Source organism: Numenius arquata, chromosome 13 (genome assembly GCF_964106895.1).
Source record: "Numenius arquata chromosome 13, bNumArq3.hap1.1, whole genome shotgun sequence".
In the NCBI taxonomy this organism is placed as follows: domain Eukaryota; kingdom Metazoa; phylum Chordata; class Aves; order Charadriiformes; family Scolopacidae; genus Numenius; species Numenius arquata.
Genome location: NC_133588.1, coordinates 959,041 through 980,555, shown reverse-complemented (window position 1 = coordinate 980,555; position 21,515 = coordinate 959,041). Strand labels below are relative to the sequence as shown.

Below are 21,515 nucleotides of genomic sequence, written 5' to 3'. Positions count from 1 at the left end.
AGGAGAAGAGAATACATGAGAAACAAAGATACTGGGAACATACAGGCAGCAGAGTACAGGGATTTCTTGCTTTACTATTCTTTTACTAGTTTCCTGCCAGTTGTGTGTCATGTATCCAAACCTGCACGTTCGTTGCTCTGATATCTTCCCCTCCTACATACAACTTTGGTGATAACCAAGATACCTGCGAAATCTAAAAGGAGGAGGAAGGTGATTTAATTTTAACTCATGCTCTCAATATCTTACCATTTGCTTCTGGCAATTAGCAAATCATTCAGCTGAGATCCGAACAATTAGTTTTACCCTGTCTCTTTTGCAGCTCAATATTACAGAGATTACAAATATAAATCAGATTAGTCCAGGCTTCTGTATCAAGTAGAAATAGGCAAAATGTTAAGCATTTGTTCATCAAAAAAGGCCATTTCTGACTGACTTGTACTGTTGGCAGGTTGTGCAAAAAGGCCTGAGAGATCCACTCCTCCCAAAAAAAAGGAAGGAGTATTTAATTGTTTTAATGGTTTGCTTTGAAAATTGAGCTAAAAGAAATAACAAGGGGTTTAAAACATGCATAAGTGGTTACTTTTTTTGAAGGAAACAGGAGGACCAGAGAAGCTGTGGATGCCCCATCCCTGGAGGGGTTCAAGGCCAGGTTGGAGGGGGCTTTGAGCAACCTGGTCTGGTGGGAGGTGTCCCTGCCCAGGGCAGGGGCTGGAACTGGATGATCTTTAACATCCCTTCCAACCTAAACCATTCTGTAATTCTATGACCAAGAAGTGGAGGGAAGTTTGTGAAAAACCAGCTGAAGTATGTGCTGCAAGTCACAGTACCACTAACCTGCTCCTGTGAAGGTGAAAAATCATGCTGTCCCTTGGCTTTCTTACCTTGGGAGGTCCAGGTCAGCAGCAGGTAGCTCAGTCCTGCAGGGTCCAGCACGGTACCACTCTGAAATCCAGGCAGTGATTTCCAGTCCCTGTTATGAATGCATAAATCTTTTCTGCCTTTATAAATGGTTTATTATTGCATTTATAATTGGTTTATCGTTGCCACCCTGGCATGGTGGGCATCAAAGAGCAGCACTGGCTTTGCAAGTGCTCTGAAGTTCCCTGTGGCTGGTGTTTGGTGGGGAAATGACCTGAGCCCCTCCAGCATCACAACTTGGAGAAGAAGAGGTGCTGCATAAATGCGATCTGTTGTCTGCTCAGATTGCCACTGCAATGAAGTAGTCCTAGCTGAATGCGGATTAGGCTTTAACATGCTTGTGGATGTTGTTGGCTTTTAACAGAGCGGCTGGGAAAATATTATTGAACTGGCCAGAGTGGGAAAACACTCGTGGGGACAAAGGCTGAGTGGTGGATGTGAGCTCATCTGGACAACTTTCTGTTTGTTTTTTAAAGCACTTTATCGAGCACTCCATGGCAGGAGGGCTACCTCGTGATTTCTTAAATGAGCGTCATAGATTGAAAATACTCTTTTCCTTCCTGGTTTTATTTTTTATTATTTCCCCCCCAACAGGCCATCCCTCTTAGAATAGACCAGAATAGTTACAGTAACTATCCCAGTAATAGAGTTGACATTACAGAGTGGTCCAAATGCATCACAAGTGGCTGGTATTTAAAAGTCTGTCTTGAGGCTGATCAATTTGCACAAGCCTGACAGCAAAATTGATGCATCGTTAACTCAGACGCAATTGCTGTGCTTACTGTTCATGAAAGGCATATGTGAGACAAAGAGCTCAGTTTAAAGCAGGCTGTGGTGCAGGGCGCAGGCTGAAAATACTGGCTCTGCATGGGACCAGGGTGCCAAAATTAAATAATCAGTTATCTCAATGCAACATGATGGAAATATGTCAAAAAATCATGCTGTGTTTCCAAAGCGGTGCTGGTGGAAATACTCTGAGAGCAAAGGGGTGGCCCATGCTGCCTCTGTGCTGAGCGTGGTGTGTACCGCCCCTCCTTCCGAGGGTTAAAGTCCCGGTTTTTCCTGGCTCTGCCTGGGGATAAATCGAATGAGAGCTGATATAACCCAGTGTATATACACACTGGACCCAAGTGTGTCTATAATAATTGGCAACTCAATAAATTTGGAAGTGCCATCCCTCCTAGCAGCTAAATTACTCCTGGGCTGAAATTAAACCTGCCTCCTCTTTTCTTTGATGCGATATTTTCAAGATCAAGTCATCCATCCAAAAAAAAAAAAAAGGTTAAGGGCTTAGATGCAATTTATTAGGGATTTGGCACATGCAGAGACTTGGAAATGTTTAGTACTGTACTAAATGTCTGTTTTATTTAAAGTGATGACTGTTCTTAGAAACCAACTGTTAGATTAAGCTTAGTAAATCAGCATCCTGCATTGATATATTTTTCAGGACATCAATTGCACTGTAAACAGGCATTTTATTGTGTTGTCATCTTGTTTAGAGTTTTTATGAGCTTTTGGAGACATTTGTCTTTTGTAAGTGAGTGGTTTGAGGTTCTGGCTGCCTCTGACAAAGCAGAGAGAGATGATGATTATTTTTAATAGACTGTGAAATGGTCTTACAAGGTACAGAGAGAGATGCAGAGGAGCCTTTATCACCCAAAACTTTCTTCTGTGGGCAGAAACACCCCCACCAATTTTTGCTTTTAACATGTGTGGCCCAATGAGATATGCAGAGGGCAAAATAACCCTTGCCCACAACTGAATTGCAGAAGGCTGTGGTGGTGTCAGAAGACTGAGCCTGAAGTGCTTTGCAGAGGGCAGGCAGAGAGAGCGGCCTTGGGATATCTCTGCCTTGGGCTCCTCCTGCACTCCATGGAGTCTGGGGATTTGGATTCATGATCGGCACTTTGTGGAAAATTGCTGCATTTTTGATGTTAATTTATAGAAGTGATAGGGCAGGGAGGGCAGAGCCGCAGCGATGCTGAGCCTGGCTTGCCGGCGGTATGCAGACCCCAGCTCCGGAGCTGTGTGACAAAGCAGAACGGTCTAGCGCCAGCTGACAGCCTGAAATGCCATATTGCAGTTGGTGATGAATGAACAAACAAATGTCTGGTACTCTGCAGATGCCAGTTTATTGCCCCTGCCTTTTTTTAAAGTGACATTTATTTCTCTTTTAACTAATGAGAGCTTTGAGTGTGTTTTCCAAGAGCATCTAGAACATTTGGTTTCATTTTTATCCATATTCAGTCACTTTTCTTGGTGCCCTTGATGATCAGAGCTGCGTGTTTTGTTCTGTCAAATACTTCACCGCATAGAAAATGTTATTTTGGTTGTCATGAGACCACTGATGAAATAAAGCATCTGGTCTGCCTCGGGATGGTTTGCAGCTTGGGACTTTCTGGGGATGTGGGAGAAGCGATTGGGGTCTTCACCGTGCTATTTCTGACCCGGACTTGCAGCTGTAGGTAGGAAATCAGGTTGCACGGAGGCTTGCACAGGGCAGACCTGGTCCTTCATGAATGTCTATGACTGCAGAATAAATCAGGATGGCAAGGGAGTGAGGAACTGAACTGGCCTTGAAATAAAGCAGCAGATGAGAGTCGTTAAAAATGCAAAACTAAGCAAATAACGTCTTATGTTGTAACGGTCTCTATGGTGAATATTGATTCCCTGAAAGGAAAAGGAAATCTGAGCGCTGTGCCGCTGAAAAAGCGTATTATGAATGGAGGTGTGTTTAGTCCTCCCCATCCTCACAAGGTGCCCACATTGGTTTTATCAGCTTCACGAGGAACAGCAGGAACATTGCTGTTAGTAGGTGTTATGGGCAAACTGATCCCCCGTGTGTGTGTACGGCCTTGTGCTCGCTGCACCTACACCTTGTGCACGGCCCATGGCCATGGGGAGGGGAACGGGGTATGTGGCCCATGGGGGCTGGTGGGGTCACTCCTGAGAGCCTCTGGAAAGCATGTAGAAGAGTTTTCCCTTTTTCAAGCCTAGAAAAATCCACACCAAAAGCCTTTGCTCAAGGACAGTGATGAGTGTGAAACCATGGCTGAGGTAAGGGGCTGTGCTAGGAGAGGTGGGGATGAGTCTCATGGGAGACCAGAGGCTGAGATGGGGTCACAGGGGATGGAGATCCCTTCGACTGCTTCATTCATAACTTGGGTTTGATGGTTTTGGACTTCGGTGATTCTGTTTAGCAAGTTTAATAGCCTCTTCGCATCGTAATTATGAGGTTTATTACTGCTACAAGGAAAATGCAATTGCTTTGCAGGCCATTGGCCAGAGAAGAGACATCTTCCTGTCACATTCCTAATTATACCACCCAGGCCGAGTGCTATGGCAACCGCCTTTCTGCACCACGCTGCCAGGCAGGACATCTGCATTCAGGTATCGCAGGCTTTTTGGAGAATGTCCAGGCTCTTTTGGACCTGTTGCTCCCCAAAGTGTGCTGCCCACCTGTGGGATTCAGTGTCATGATGGATCAATTAGTAGTTAGTGTTCAGTGCTAACCAGACTTCTTTTTTTTTTTCCTTCTTCTCCTTTGCAATCAGAGCTGGAATAACCTTCACAAGGCACACGCCTTACTATGAAGGTATGAAAGCTGCTCCAGGCTGAACTCATTATCTTCTGGCATGGTGGGAAGGATGCCAGTGAGCAGGTCTGCCTGCGAACCCTACACCCTGGCCTGTGTGGTGGCCACAAGGTGATGTGGCACTTTGCTGAGGGTGAGACTGTCCCCAGGAGAGCCCCCAGCCATACTCATGGGCGTGCCAGGGGCTTCCACATTGGGGAGGAGGTGGAAAAAGGAGTGAAGGTCTTCTGATCTTTTCCATCATGCTGGATGGTCACCTAAAGGAGGCTTTTGTGATGCTGAAACTCCAGATGTGGGGATGTGAGATGCTTTTTGTCCAGTTTGGTCATGGAGAGCCCTACTCAGCAGGGGCTGAGCGCTCAGGAGGGAACCAGGACCTCCTGGTTTCTCTCTGTGTTTCTGCAGGCAGAACAGGTCTGTCCTCTCCTCCCTGTGTGACACTGCAGCAACTTCACAGGGACTCCTTGTGTAGGGAGGGAGCAGCCTTGGAGCAGAATGAGTGAAGGAGTGTGTTTTATCCTGAGCCTGCTGGATTTACTCTGCTTGTTTGTATTGAAGGTCAGTTCAGTTTACCTTGAAAAATCAGTGTTTTTCCAGATTGCCAGCTTGTAACGAGCACTCTGCTGCCCCAGTGCACAACTTGGTGCACTAACGTTTCCAAAGCATATGGTTTTAGGGCTTGAAAATTGGATCTGGGCAGTGTCTGCATTAATGAGAGTGCAGATGGCTTATCAAGGCGAGGAGCCACAGAGAAAGCCATAAGAAAATACTAATATTAAACTACTAATATTCAGTGGGTCTGAATAGAAGTTTGCAGTGCAGCCCCGCTGTCTTGCTGAGCAGCATTAGCCACAGTGGCCGTGCAGTGTGGAAAAGAAGCAAAATTGCCCCTATCTTGATCATCATCTGACCAAATCCTGAGGAAAGCTGTGCAAGGAGCAAGAAGGACCTGCACCTTGGGTTTAAGTGGGCAAAACATCCTTGGGAACGCTGGACTTCAGCCTTCAAACTGGTGAACAAAAGTCCTGCTGATAGCAAGGGCAAGTAGGAAGGAAGAGATTGTCTCCCGTGGTACCTAGAATCTGTTATAATCCCAAATCACGCACCGTGGGTGATAGGCTCTTTGTAATGCAAAATCTATATGTGAAAACTTGATGCAAATTTCTCCTTTCACTTCTCTCTGTTTCTGGGCAATTCTTTATCCCTATTTTTTCTTCCCTGTGTTGCCAGCACTTTGGAGAAAAGTCATGATTCACTGCTGGGGCTTTCAGCCCCCCTTACTACGGTCCCCAAGGCTCGATGATGGAGCACGTGCCAAGGCAAGAATAAAGTTATTAGTTTTGTTTTGGAGAAGGCAGCATTTCTCTCCCTTTCAGGAGGCCCCGTGGGAGCTCTTCCCTGTAGGTGTTTTAATCTAAATCATTGTGCTCAGTGTCCTAGTTACGTGGCAATCCATGCGGACTCTATTTCAGGCAATATGGATTTTGGGAGAAACCTCTGTCTGGAGTGAATGATGAACCCTGTATGAGCTTGTGCAAATGGGCTCTCTTCCATCCACTCTGGGCATTTAAAGAGGTGCTACTCCCTGCCCTGCTGGAAAAAGCAGAGCTGAAGGAAAAATACCTGCTGGGTTCTTTAAGTCTCGCTGCTCACTCTGTTTATTGGTTGTACTGAATCGTGTGCGGGACAAGCGTGCTCATGCCAGTATATGCACCTTTGAATTATTCCTGCTGAAACGCACCACAAAATACATTTTAAATTTATTTTATGCAGGAATCAGGGACATTTGGCAGGAGATACAGACCATCCTTTAAAGTAAGAGCCAGGTGGGCACCAGAGTCCTGACTGCCAGTTTGCCATGGCAGAAATTAAAGCCAAAACTGACATATGTTATGAATACTTGTCTGCCTGTGTCATTCGAAGCTGGCTGGATGCACATCTGGTTGTGGACAGCCTTGGCATATGGTTTATGCATGTGGCAGCTCAGATTTTGGAAGTCCTTTTTTTACTTCGTACCATAAGAGCGGTGTGGTTTTTGCTGTAAAGCGAGTGGGCAGGTGAAGGAGGTATTTGGGTAGGTCTTGGGAAGGATTTAGCAGGATTCTCCAGAAGAGTATGATGAAGAGCTTGGAAAGTTGCTTAGTTCTTTAGAATTAAAGTTATTCAGCTCCTGGCTGACATCCAGTATTTGGTATTTCTCATGCTCTGCCTGGAATAATTTCTCTCACTCTGGGATTTGTGTAAAAATGTTTCTTTGAGTTCAGAAACTAATGATCAAGAGTGATCATCTGTGACCCTTTAGTAGGCATCTAGATGTACATTTTCCACTTCTGAGGTGCTGAGATAACACAGCGCTGTTGCTGCTGGGACTAGAACGCGTATCATCAGATATAATAATACTTTCCAGCTGCACATGTTTTTTAGTCTTTCCTAAATGAAAATGAGTTTTGCAGGTGGCTAGCGCTAGAGGATAATTTGTTTCCATGCTCATTTGAAGCCTTGTAGCAAACCCAAAGCTGTGAATTGAAGATGGAAATAAAAGTAGAATGTGATTTCAGAAAAACCTCCATTTTCTGTGCTGCTGAAGCAACTAAGCTGTGTGGCTGCTGATGCAAACCTTTCATCTGCTCAAATAAAAAGAGTTATTATCTTCAGCTGAAGCTGATCAGGTGTTGAGTGGCATTTGAGCAGCACATCCAGGCAGCTATTTGTGTGAGAAATACACTGTGAAGATGAGACTTTGATGTATTTGCAACTTCTGCATTCCCATTATGTTTTTGATTGTGCCACCCATTGGGAGAGCCTGGGACATATTCCCTTGGCTGAGCTGGAACCCAGGAAGGGAATTTCACGCTCCGCTCCTCCACATTATCTTTTCCATTCTGAGATAACTTTTCTGCTTCTTTCTACAATTGAAGAGAAGCCTGGAGAAACGTCTTAAAAGCAGCAAGTCAGAGACCATCAGCCTTGCCTTAGGGAGACAGGGAGATGCTGGGAAAGAGAGGGAGAGATGCTGGATGGTAGACACAAGGCTGTTTTGGTTGGAAGGGACCTCTGCAGGGCTCTAGTCCCTAGTATTGGGACCATCACCAGCACTGGACCAGGACAGCCCTGCTTTTGCCATGCTGAGTCCTGAAGACCTCCTGGAATGCTCTCTGGGTAATCCCTTCCAGTGCTACGCTGCACTGGGCTTGCTTATGAAGAACTAAAGCAAATAATCATGGTGGGGAATTTCCAGAAATATCTTTCTTTTTTTTTTTCCTGCTGGAAAAGGCTGATTTGTTTAAACAAAGTGTTGGGCTGATCTGGATCGATGTAGCTGGATCTTCTGACCTGAGACCTGGAGGTTTCATGGGGGACTGGCACCCACCCAGAGATCTGGCTGCCAGGATGCTCGTCTTGAGCTCACAGTCCCTGGGCTGTTGGACCCCCAGCTGCACTGTGCCCTCTGTCTGGTGTTACCACCCCACCTTTCCCTGGGAGAAAGTCTGAAAAATGGCAACGTGTTTCAAGAAAAGCAGGTAGAGAAGAAAAACAGCTTAAAACTGCTTTGAATCGATGAAAAAGCAGCAGAAAGACAGTACAACTCTTATAGAAGCCCATCCCTGGGATAATCTGCAATCAGGGATGTGATTAGGCAAAGAGGTGACTTCCCAGGGATCCTCATTTGCTCAGGTGCATTTTCACATTGGGTGGGATTTTGGGGGGAGAAATGTATTTCTCTCTGGAGTATGCAGGAGGCACAGCGAATGCTCTGGGAAGCCTCCTCCTCTTGCTGGTTGTGCAGCAGTAATTACCCTATGGGAAAATTCACTTAATTAAGCCCGCTGAGGAGGTGCTCTCACAGCATGGTTGTTGCTCTTTAAACTCCCACATATGAGGGAGGAGTATCACACTTTGAGGACTTTTCTTTTTCCTTGAAATAGTTGAATGTGAACCAACTATTTCCCTATTGCCAATACGTTTATCTGGTCAAATTATCCCAGTGTATTTAAATGGTGGTGGGTGGTGAGCAATAAACAGTCCTTTCTGTGGCCAAATTAGTTTATAGCTTGGACTGATTTTTCAGAAGATGCTCTAGGTTGAAAGCTGAGCTCTCATGTTTGGCTCGTATTTCTGTCAGAGGAATTAGGTCCCAAGAGGCAAATGGAGGATCTCCAAAGTATATCTTTGCCTTGGAAAGTAATCTCCCAGGGTGCACATCCCCAGCAAAACTGGGGATGCAAGCTTGTGCTGCTGCACGTTACAGCTTCATTGGTTGGAAAGCAGAGAAAAAGGCCTGAAACCAAAAAGACTTGGATTTTCTTGATTTTTTTTTTTTTTTTACTTTGAAAGAAAAACCCTTGTTTTGGAAAGAGATCAGATAGATGTGGCCTCTATTTTGCAGAAAAAAACTTGTGTAACACAGAAGTCTTTAATGTTTCCTTCATTTAAAGTTTCATTTGAACATTATTATATTCTGCTTAGTTAGTTGGATTATGGCTTCAATAAGTTCTTTAATTAGTCACACTATTAATGTAAAAATGCTTAACATTAAAAGCTAATTCACAGCCAAGTGCTCTGGTAGCTGAAAGATTTTTTTCTTTTTTTCTGAAAAAATCAGAATAACTTGTTCCTATTTTTCTATTTCATTTATTGTGGCTTACAGGCATGTTGACTATCTGGTAGCTTAAAAAAAAATTGGTAGCTAATGCTTGCCTAAATGTTTTCATGTTGAAGGGCTTCGTGATACGCAACCACTCCAACAATCTCCGCTGAAGGGCAGCGCTGGGGTGAAGGGTTAGGGATGCCCAGGGTATTTGTGGGGAGCCGAAGCTTAAAACCCAGATCCTGAATACTTTCAGCATAAAAAAAAAAACCTACTGGCATAACCCACACCATTTGGGCAATAAAAGCCCCATAACACTGATGGAGACATGGCTGCAATATTCCTGATGGACACACTCCTGTGGGATGGAAACATCCCAGGAAATGCCATGGGTCGTGCTTGAGTACCCGTTGATTTCTCCTTATAAATTTTCATCTGAACATTATCATATTTTTTATTAAAAGTCCACTCATGACTTCAGTAATTTCTTGGATTAGGTTTATTCTTAATGCAAGATGGCTTAAAATTAAAAGCAGTTTCTCAGCCAAGTTGACATTCAAGCACAATTAAGTTAAATAATGTGATGGCAGGATGGGGGAAATAAAAGACCACTTTTGGCAGCAGCAAGTCAATTATTACAATGCAAAAACCACATGGAATACAATAATTGATTTTTTTTCTCAGTAACGTGCCCTAGCTGCAAACCCATAACCACTTCAGGAGGTGTTTATAAACACTAACTGGCTTCTGAAAAGTATTATTTAAAGACTTTGTGGGTGATGCTAATGTAAAAACTACGCCTGTGCCTGAGAGTATCGGTTGACTTCCCGGGCTCTGAGCTGGCGTTTACTAACCAGTCCATGAGAGCTTTGTTGAAAGACCACTCGTGGTCCTCAGGTGGGTGTGGGGCTTTGCTGGTGTTGGAAATGCATCTCCTGTGTTTCTTCCCCTACCTGAATTTTCTCTGCCGGTGAATTGCTGAGGCCCTGTGTTAGCAATCACACGCTGCCAAAGCGCTGTGGACTGTTTGGTCAGGAGTCAGCTCTTTTGGGTAGCGTTTCGGATCTGCATATTCAGTGAATTTGGGCATGAGAACATCAAGTCAGGGAAACTGAGCTTGCAGCATCCCCAGGGGGTTTTGTAGCATTCACTGAAGTAATTCCAGGGTTTGAGAAAGATCATAAATCTCCAAGGGAATTAAGATAAAGTACTGCAAAAGCTCATTTTGCACAGAAGCGTCTGCTGCCTGCACCTCTGGCTGAAGCTTGTGCCAGCAGCTTCCACGCTGTGTGTCCTGCACCATGAAGGTGTCTGAGATGAGAGATGACTTTTTTTTTTATACTGTGACAGACATGACTTACCCAAAAGGGTGTGTGATTCAGTAACTTGTGCTTTTACAGCATGAGATGGGTTGGGTAGCACTTTTCTGTCAGCCAGCATCTCATGGGATCAAGATGTTCGTGTTTGCCTCCAGCGCCCGGCAGGTCACACAGCTCAGGAGTGGTGGTGAAGGTGTCCCCAGTACTGTCACTGGGGGCTCTGCTTTTGGGGAGAACCTGGGTACGGGTGGCACTGTGAATTTGGGGAATTTCCTCCCCAGCTATCACCAGCGCACACGTGTGTTTCTGGTTAGCTGGAATGCATCTGGCTAACGCGCCTTGGGGATGAAATGCATCTAGTGAGGGGCCAGCAGGGTCCTCGAACTGCAGGAACTTGCATCTTCTCAGACAGAGCCTAAAGAGAAAGAAAAAAAATCTCCTATGTTAGTGTCCCTGTTAAAGCAGAAGCGCTCTTGATAATGCTATTGGAGTGGGAAATGCAGCCTGTGCCCCGTCCTGCTGGCACCCACAGCCCAGTGAGGCTGCTCTGCTTGCACGGGGCCTGGGTCTGCTGCAGAGGGTGGCAAAAAATTTCAGCAGAGATGAGATGTTCCAGGGTACTTCAGCTTGCTGCAAAGGCACCACGCTTCATGTTGTGAGTCCTCAATGAGAGTTCAGCATGGCCTTGGTAGTGAAGAGCAAACCCAAATTAAGGCTTTTCTACCATGTATCGTCCCTTCAGAAGGATGTCTCATCCCAAGAGAGGGCCAGCAGTGAGCAAAAGCTTCAGGTCACGGAGGGAAGGAAGAGCCCAGAGCTGGGAGCATCCCTGTTGGTCACGGCACGAGTGAGCGGTTGGGAGAATTTTGGGATTCAGGGCAGGACTGTGAGAGGCTGCTGCTGAAAGCGGTATTGAAAACATCTCTTTCCCTAATCCACTTATGTTGGCAGGTCAGCCAGAGCAGGGATGAGTTTAGTTAAAGAAATAGCTTTCCAAGACATAAATGGATTGATAAAATATAATTCTATTAAGAGATCTTTCCAGTGATTGAACAGCACTAATAATTGTGTGGGAATCCGAGGCACAAAGAGATAAGCAGCAATCTTGATTTCCCGAGCAGGCTGGCTATTGAGTTGTCATTAGGTAAACTAAATGTTCATGTATAAAGAAATAATTGTGCGAGTCCCAGGCAGGAACTGGAACTCCATGTGGACTCTTTGCAAGGGTAGAATCCAGGAATGTTGACCCATCTAGATAAGTTAATTGTGCCCATTTTTATTCCAAGCAAATGGGAACAAACAGGTTCCGGTGCCACACTGGGGACCTCATCGGGATGTTGCCAGGGTGGATATTTGGGAGGAAGGCAGGGGAGTTGCTGTGCTGCATGGGTACAGAGTCCTCCATAGGCACAGGGCCCCTTTTCCCCCCCAGGGGTTGTCCAAAATAATGTGTGAACCCATCCTGACTGCACAGATGCTGAAGATGCAGAGGTGTGAGGATGCTCTGAGTGGCACCAACCATTGCCTTCTCCTTAGGCTGTCCCCACCTACTGGGGATGCCGAGGGGTGGGTGACATTTCAGGTGGGTATCTGGGGTTAAACCTGCAGAAATCTGAACTGTATCCTTTGTCCTTTACATTAAAATCTTTTTTCTCTCTCTTTTTTTTTTTTTTTCCTGCTTCCTCCCCTGCCTCTTCCTCCCTCTCTTCCAGCAACGTGGATACCAAGGAGCTGTGCGGTGAGTGTGGTCACTCCCTTGGGGCAAAAGCAATGGCTATGTGCATGTGGACTTTTGAAGGATGCATGAAACCTGTTACAAAGCTGGTGGTGCTGTGGGGGCTGCAGAGCTGGGGTGGAGTGTGTGTGTCTCAGCACTTCTGCTGCTTCACCCCTTATTCCACAGGAAAATTGGCAGAAGTTTTCTTCATTTTCTTGCAACACAAACGGGGTCAGAGCTGAGTGGAGCACTTGGCTCCTGTTCAACAATGAGCTGGAGTTTAATTTCTGGCAATGTCATGGCTTCCAGCTCCACTCTGAAGTTCAATAAACCAGTATCCCTTCAATACCCATAACGTGTTCTCCTTAGGCAAACCTCCGTGTGTCCCAGCAGGATGCCTAAGGAGTGCAGCACCTCTGCTGCACCTCCCATGGCTCGCAAAAATTAAAGGCTGAAAAGAAAATCTCTGATAGTGTTTCGTCCCACACCTTGAACAGAAAGGGAATATTTCCTGGTGGGATTTCTGAAGGGCTTCGCTTCCATGGGAGCTGACTCGTGGCAGAGGGTTCCTGCTGCTTACTCAGGTATATTTTTCCATGGACACTTGGCATTGGGAAATGTTTACTGTGTCCCAGCTCTTTGGGAGGAGATGGGGAGGCAGAGGTGTGTGGCCTTCCAGAGGGCTCATCCATCTCCTCTCCTCCCCTCCTGTGCTAGGATACAGAAGAACATCTAAAGCCACCTCTGCAGGTGGCCATTTACCTTCATCACTTATATATAAATAGAAGAATATATAATTATACATATAAAGAAACTAAGCCTTTCATTAAATCTTTTTGGTTTGCTGATAAGCTTGTTCCCGTCACTCCTTCCTTATTGCATTAGGTCTCCTTGCCAGATGACCCAAGAAACCAAAACCCCAGATCTTGTACTTTCACCTTTGCTAGGAAATACGGGCATAGTAACGTCGTTGCTTGACCCCACCCTACTTTCTCCATCAGTCTGATAAAATCAGAAAATCACACAGCTGTTACCCAGCATGATCCCACCTCACTGCCTCTCCTGGGGATGACGCTACCAGGAGAGGAGGGAGATAACCTCCTCCAGCCTCCTGTTGGAGGTGATTGATCAGTGTGAGAGCCTGCCTAGATCACTTATCTGCTGAATACCTGTCCTTGTCTGCAATTTCTTATTTGCTTGCTATTCTTCTAAGCATTAGTTTAAATACAAAACCTCATTTTGGCAAAATGGAAGCTGTGGTCTCTCTCTTGAAATGGGTTGCGTGTTGTATGATGTTGAAAGCATCTTAAAAGGGATTTCTTGATCCCTGCAGCTTATATGAGAACTTTGATATGGCTTAATCCATATCAGGTACCATCTTAAAAAGTTCTGGCTTTTTTTCCTGCCAACAAATGCAACAGTTCACCAGGACCTAGACTCACTTAAATATGGTCATGTAGCTCCTCACGCCCAGAGGAGCTCCCAGTCACAGGACAGCTTGCAGAACTTAGAAAATGCACGTGCAGAGTTTTCCTTTACCTTTAAGATCTACTCAGCTTTTCTTTCCCAAGCAAAGTAAGAATAACACAAATAAACACACTGTGGTGAAAATAAGCTGTTTGGCTTATTGTGGAACAGCAAACAGCTGCTGTCAATCATGCTGTGACATTCTGGTTTCTGCCAAAATCTTCTTCCCCTTGGATATGTTCTCAGGCTGTAAATAACTATAGGCACTTCTAATTAAGCCAAGAGAACCTAATTGGTGGGATTGTTTCCTGGAGTTTGTCTTGTTGCATTCCACAGAGATGTCACCTTGGTGTGAAGCTTTGTGCTTTAGTACTAAGGAACAGCACCAGTGGCTTTTAAGGAACAGTGTTTAGCTGTAGTCTGTCACGGAATCACGGAATTCTCAGAGTTGGAAGGGTCCTCTAGAGATCATCTAGTCCAACTCCCCTGCTAAAGCAGGGTTGCCCAGAGGACATCACTCAGGACGGCATCCAGGCGGGTCTTGAAGATCTCCAGAGAAGGGGACTCCACACCCTCCCTGGGCAGCCTGTTCCAGGGCTCTGGCACCCTCACCGGAAAGAAGTTTCTCCTCATATTTAAATGGAACTTCCCATGTTCCAGCTTGTGCCCATTGCCTCTCGTCCTATCGCTGGGAACCACTGAAAAGAGTCTGGCTCCCTCCTCCTTCAGCCCACCTTTTAGATACTTATAAGCATTGATAAGGTCTTCCCTCAGCCTTCTCTTCTCCAGACTAAAGAGCCCCAGCTCTTTGAGCCTTTCCTCATAAGGGAGATGCTCCAATCCCTTAATCATCTTTGTTGCCCTATGCTGGACTGTCTCCAGTAGTTCCCTGTCTCTCTTGAACTGGGGAGCCCAGAACTGGATGCAGTATTCCAGTTGTGGCCTCAGCAGTGCAGAGTAGAGGGGGAGAATGACCTCCCTCGACCTACTGGCCACACTCTTCCCTACGCAGCCCAGGATCCCATTGGCCCTCCTGGCAACAAGGGCACATTGCTGGCTCATGGAAAGTTTGTTATCCACCAGGACTCCCAGATCCTTCTCCTCAGTAGTGCTTTCCAGAAGATCCATCCCTAACCTATATCAGTCACCCAGAAAACAGGTAACTTTGCGTTGATGCTGGAAACTCATTGCAAGCCTCACCGCCACACATCACTTCTCACTGTTTCTGTTGTGAACAACGAATTTCAGGACTCTGTAGCCCATGCACAGAACCCCACCAGGGCTCAATGTGTCACAGAGCCGTTGGCTGCGTGGGATTGCCAGAGCTGTGGTGCAGCCTGGTGCGTGTCACCCCTCCCACAGGAGGGATGAGGATGGCACAGAGAAAGTGTGAACTCCCTCTCCGTGGAGAATATGTGCTTTTGGACCCAGCTTGCAGCTCCATTCTCTTCCTTTTGAGGCGCATTTTGCTCTCAGGAGCATGTGCAACCTGTGATTGTGGGCTGAGGCGCAAATGGGATGGGAACATAGGGAAAGATGTAAGGCCAGGCTCAGCACATATAACTTGGGGTGAACCTGGCAGGTATTTGGATGCTTGGATTGGTAAAGACTGTCAAGGGAATGGAAAGGGGATTTCTTTCAAGGTTGCTCCCTCCATGTTGGCGAGAGAGCCAAGATATGGTCAAATGCAGAAGTGGGCGTGGAAATAGAGCACCTGGTAAGTTATTTTCAGTGGGAGCTACTGTGTCTTGCATCTCTTTTTTATAATGGTACCAAACTTCACGGGAATTGCACCACTTCCCATCGCTGCAGGAAAAACCATGACTTTGACTCAGGGTATAGAATATATTAAAGTGTAACTGAAACCACACTCTCAGTTTTTTATTTTCACCAATAAATAGACCTTGCTGTGTCACATAGGCTTGAAGTGTTAAGTTACATCAACAGTTCCCGTCATGCCCCTCTTGATTTTCCCAGACTATTTTGCTGAACATATGGGAGACTATGAAGACGTCTTGGCCTCACTGGAGACGCTGAACCTCTCCATCCTGAAGGCAATGGACTACACCAAGCAGGTGAGTCCTCCTTACTGTGCCTTGTGCTCCACGGGCTCAGAGCAAACAGTGCAAATGTTATCAGAGCATCTAAATCCCAAGGTCTTCATCCTGTTCAGCAGCGTTGTCTCCACGTGCAGTTAAGTGGCTCATCACAGCAACAGGACGACAGTGGACTTTTTTTGTGTTAACAGCAAATGAATCTTGAAAATATTGGCCAAATTGTGAACCAAGTGCCAATGTCTTGTGCAGGAGATGGTAGCACAGCGGCTTTGTGGCAGAGCACCATATCTTTTCAGCACCCTTCCTAAGTCTGACCTTCCTAGGTCTTGTCTGTGCCGTGGCTTACACTCTGCATTGTCTGAAGCTCGAAGGTGCTCCTGATGTCTTCAGACAGCACAGCCCATGGGTCTCTTGAGTGGCATTTCGAATGCATGACATTGGGAGTGCTTTTGGAAACGTCGTGTCATAAAGCTGCCATTAAATACAGCTTGTGTGGTGGAAGGCATCCTAATTTCCAGCAATACGGTCGTTCATGTGCACAGCTGTGGTGTTAGAAGCTAGAGGGCTATGTGTTTGAAGAACTACAGGGGAAATGTTCTATTTTATATATGCAGGGTACCTCCAGCTTCTTAAAAAATCCACCATGTACCTTAATGATGTACTGTTAATAATGGACTACTAGACAGTGGTGCTGATCAAGAAGCATACTGAAGTATTTGTAAAAATATCTAGAAAATCTGAGCTGATGTACCAGATAAACGTCCCCGCTGAGAGGTGCACCATTCATTTGGTGTCTTATCAGGTGGAGAGAAGTATTTATAGAGCTCTTGTTCCTTTGAAACCATTTTCTGTCCTTTGCATACCACTTAAAGTGATTGGTGATATTTTTTACCTCAGGATAATCAATCCTTCTCCCACTTCTACCATCAACTGTATTTCCATCATTTTGTGCCACAATGAGAGAAAAGTAGCCTTTCCTCTTCCCTGGTGAGCAGTGATGTGGTGCACTGAGGACTGAGCCAAGGAAGGAGGTTTTACTTTTTCCAGGCATCTGTAAGGGCTTCCCAATTCAACTCCAGCCCTCCTCTGAGTAATCCAGATTCAAATCTCCCTTCTGTTTATCTTTAAAGCTAAAGGAGAAACTCAAATTACTCCACATTTAAGGTGTGGGAACAATAAAAAATTTTAGGAATTAGAATGGGAAACAGCAAATTTCTCTCCCCTCTGGTTGCTGAGTAAGGATCCTGATTTCCTTGCTTTATCCAAAGCCATCCTTTTTAAAGTGAGAGCAGCATGAAAAGTGAAGCCACACATTTCACATGTTGATGTCTTGCCATAATAAACTGAAGGCAAAAGTTTCTGGCCAAGCAATGATCTGTCTGAAGTGTGTGAATTTTTTATCATTTTTATATTGTTTTGCGATTTTTTAGCATATTATGAGGGAGTAAAAAAAATCAGGGCAACAGTAAGAGTTCATTTTTTTCTAATTAAATTGCCAAGTCTGTTCATGCCTCATTTATATTCATTATCAGTAAATTTTCTGGCAGTCAGATTTGCCAACTATGTATTTTAAATGCATGTTAACATAGATATCTCAGTAATTCACTCCAACTTAATATTCATGATACTTTCCACCATTGATTTTCAAATGTGAGGTTAATATATATGACTAATTCCTCACAGTGTTTTGCAAGAGGAGGATGGCTTCTCCTTGTTTATAAAGGAATCTCACATGAAAATCCTGAGCATGTGGGTATTACCTTGTGTAAGAAATCACAGCAGAGGTAGGATGGTTATTCATAATCCCAATCCACTGGGATGTACTTCCTAAGAAGAGCGTCTTTCTCCCTCCTTGGTTCAACAACTCGTGGCAGGATTCGCCTGCCTTAATTGCAGCAGGTAAAGGTTATTTACCTAAACCTGAGCTGGTCACCCCTGTCATGGTCTTGTGGAGGGAGAGATCCAGAGCGCTGGAGGCATCTTCCTCCTGTGGCTCTGAAGGATCTCAAACGCAGACATCTCCCTTCTAAGTTGCTAAAGCCAGGCGAGGGGAGTGTGGTCCCAACATCCCCTCATCACTCCTGTTTTATCAGCCCATGGGGTGTGTTGCTCTTCATCGCCCAGCACACTTTTGGCAAGTGAGCAGATGGAGCAAGACTCCTTCACAGAGAGGAGCTGGCAAAGCAGCATTTCATAAAAAACATTGGCTCCCTGCTGCGATTTTGTGAACAAAGAAGTACAAACCTCATCAATGATTTATTCAAACACATGCGCTTTGTTCAAGTAAAGAACTGAAGGGGAAAAAAAAAAACCCAAACAGAAAATAAATTATTGTAGGTGGTAGAGAAACTCATCTCCAGCATTCAGATAGGACAGACTTCCAGGCAGCATCAGAAGCTTTTCCTGAGTGCAAACCATTAGTGCTTTTTTTTTTTCTGAGATGTGAGATTTTTTCCCTATATTTTTTTCTCCTAAAAAAAAAGTATTTGTTTACTAGACTTTCTGGCTTTAGTGTCAGGATTTCCAAGAGACAGTGTCAGAAGAAAGCTTCTTAGGATCCGAACTGATAAAATACTCCTGCTGAGGTCTTCTCACCAGGTTCCAGCCATGTGTGTTCCCGTACCCCAGCCTGGGGGATGTCGCAGGGCTATTTTATTTCCTCCTGAGCTGGGCTCACACCTACAGGGTAAGGCTTCAGCCCCAGGGAGAAGATTCTCCATCCTAGGATTGCAAAAACCGATGCAAGCTTTCTGAGGGGTCCCCCCATGCAGATCTCCTTCTGCTCCATCTCTTCCACATGTAATGCTGTAACCAAGGGCCCTGTGCTGATGTTTAGGAGATAAATATATTTTTAGAAATGCTGGATCAGAGAACAGACTGCCAGAGCAGCAGGTTTTGGTAGGACCCAAGTGTGGTTTTGTGCCCCCCCCAGTGCTTGAGCCTGTTGCTGTCTCTGCAGCTTTTCCCCAGGGGCAGATCCTGCAAAGGGCTTGGTGCTGGTGCTGAGCCCCCTTACTCACAAGCAAACTACTTCACTTGTGAGATGCTCCTGCTTCTCTGTATTAAAATAAATAGTTCATCAGCTGGAGAAAACTGTTGATCATTTGGGAGTGCTCCTTATTGCCTCCCTCTCCCCGCTATTAAAAAAAAGCATTCAGTGCAAATGATAAATGAAGCCTAACCTTCTCCTGTGTTGGCGGTCTGACGAGAGGTGCCTGCTGACGAAAGGGGTTGGATAACCGTAGTATTTAATTGCTGTTTATATTTCTCACCTTAAAAGACAACTGATTACTTCTTGCTCATAAAAAGAGAAAGCAGCAATTATCTCGTGCTGGAGGAGCTCATAAAGTATCAGCAGTAATTAGATTCACTGGTGGAAGGTCTCATGCAGCAAACGAAAATCTGTCATTGTAATTATTTTTCAATACAGCAATGGCTGTGCTGTGCTGAAATGATGGGAAGTGCAATGTTAAATTGGAGAGAAAGGAAATCAACTTTCAGGATCTAAAAAAGAGCTGATGGTGGGAGATGTTCTTATATAATTCTCATTTACTGTTTTATAGCGCAGTCGGCAAATATCAAAACCAACGTGACTGAGAAGGACACGGTTGGTGTGTCCGGTATCGGTGGGAGCTGGGGGACCAGAGCCAGGTTAAGCTGTCGCCCCTGTTTGGTTACTGACCCCACCTCCCTTGGGCTGCCCACTGTGGGACTCGAGGGGGGAGAGGGATGGGGGCCCAGGGAGCTGGAGGGACAATTACCACTGAACAGCTCTCTAACAGGAAATGTGCTTTAGCTGGGTTAAAAAATAAGCACATTTTGTGGTTTTTTTAAACCCAAGAGGTTCAGTTAGCCCCATTCCTACAGATCCCACTGCCTGCTGCACTGGGGTTGCTCCTCCTCCCCACTTTTGCCAAATAAGCATTTTGCAGAACGAGCATGGGAAGACTAGCACAGCTGACCTTTAGCAGTGAGGCAAACTGCAAAGGCAAGCTGCAAAGGAGTTTCAAAAACGCTGAATGAGGAAAGCCCTAAAGGACAAAGTAGCTCAGTTTTAAGGTCAAATCGTTCCTTCCTAGAGAAGCTCCTGTTCGGCACCGAACAGGTCCAAGAAGTGCTGGTGACCGTCCTTGGCATGTGCCCTGTCCCAGCTGGAAGGAGAGGGTTTGGAAAGCAGAATTGCCCAAAATCGAAGCTGAAATTGCAGCAACCCCTTCTGCACTTACCGGAATGAAGTGGAGCTGATCTCTCTGGTGCTCACTGAGTCAGTGGAAAAGCTTCAGCGAGGGCCAGGGATGGGGTGAGCAGAGCAGGGGAGGGGGATGCTGACAAATATGGGGGGATTTGGAGACTGGCTTCAGGGAGGAGAGAGGAGCAGCAGGAGGGGTTTATGAAGGAGGCCTGAGGACCTGCAGGTGGCCCTGGACTTGAGGTTCAGCATCACCTTTGATCCTGGAGGGGAGCAAAAGGAGATGTGAAAGATGGTGTTTTACTCCTTGCTTGTTTGCTGCCAGCTCCATTGCCAAAATCACTTGCCAGAATCCTTCTTGCCTCATTTAATGCACCAGGAGTGGAAATATGACCAAGTGGTGACACATCACACCCACCCTGCTAGCCTTTTTGTGTCAGGTTGCCAAATAACCCATGTGTGTCTTATGGACAGGCACTGTACTCTAACCAGCTGCAAATACATTTTTCCTCTGAGAATCATTATTTAGATGAGAGAATATGTAAATCATAAAGGGAAAACTGTGTCTACTGACCTTCAGTACCAGCTGCTGATGCTCCAGCAGCGCTGGGGAGCTCAGGGGTGTATACATACGGGTGAATAGTTGTGAGTTAAATTGTTCCTGCTGCCATTCACTCTTCTCGTCTCTGCCTTATGATGTTGTCACAAGAGCCACTGTGGTGGACCTCCTCTCCCCATGGCCATGGCCAAGGTCTCCCCCGGATTTCAGCCACCACTGCGGAGCGCTTGTTTGAGCAGCTCAGTTACAGCCCCAGAGTGAGCACCATCTGCCACCAGTCTTGGATGCTGAAAATGATGGATGGATTTTTTTTGGTATTTTATAGCACAGTCCAGAACAGCAATATAGAGTGCTCTCATTTGCATTCTTACCTGCCAAAATTAAGCTTGCCAAATATGCTATTGCTCTTTTTTGAATGATGACACCTCGAGATAAAATAGTCAGTAGAAATAATCCTTAAAAATAATCTTTTCCTCCCACCCTCTAGCTAATCCTTTATCTTGTCCTTTTATTTTACTTCAGCAGGATTTCTCCTGCTCTGCTGAACAAACTTGGTGTTTGTACCAAAGTCATCTGTGGCCCCTGGAGTAGAGCTTTGCCGCGGCAGGAGGCTGGCCCACAGCAGGGTGTGACAGCAGCTCTGGGTAGTGCCCAGCACAAACAGCATCAGCCGCTCGGGGCTTCTGAAGACGATCAGAGCACCTCTGATATGAGGACAGGCTGAGAAATCAAGGCTTTGGGGACACCTTAGAGCCCCTTCCAGTCCCTAAAGGGGCTCCAGGAGAGATGGGGAGGGACTCTTGATCAGGGAGGGGAGCCCTAAGATGAGGGGGAACGATTTTAAAATGAAAGAGGGGAGATTGAGATGAGATCTCAGGAAGAAATTCTTTGCTGTGAGGGTGGTGAGACCCTGGCCCAGATTGCCCAGAGAAGCTGTGGCTGCCCTGTTCTCCAGTTCTCCATGTGATGCTACCCAGAGCAATGTCCTTGCCAGCCCCGCAGGATTGTGCATGAGATCCAACCAGGCTGCCAGACTGCCGGGGAGCACAGCGGGGCTGGCAGGGAGAAGAATCTTAAGAAAGTCTCTCTTGGAGTTTATTTTTAGA

General features: G+C 45.7%; 1 protein-coding gene across 1 annotated transcript in view; it reads left to right on the top strand.

Moving 5' to 3' along the window:
• The window catches only part of NECAB2 (N-terminal EF-hand calcium binding protein 2), an 85,782-nt gene that overhangs the window by 50,060 nt on the left and 14,207 nt on the right, over positions 1-21,515 (top strand). The window contains exons 4-5 of the mRNA XM_074158103.1: positions 12,133-12,158; positions 15,582-15,679. Coding sequence (XP_074014204.1) covers positions 12,133-12,158; positions 15,582-15,679 — 124 coding nt within the window. The remainder of the gene's footprint in view (positions 1-12,132; positions 12,159-15,581; positions 15,680-21,515) is intronic.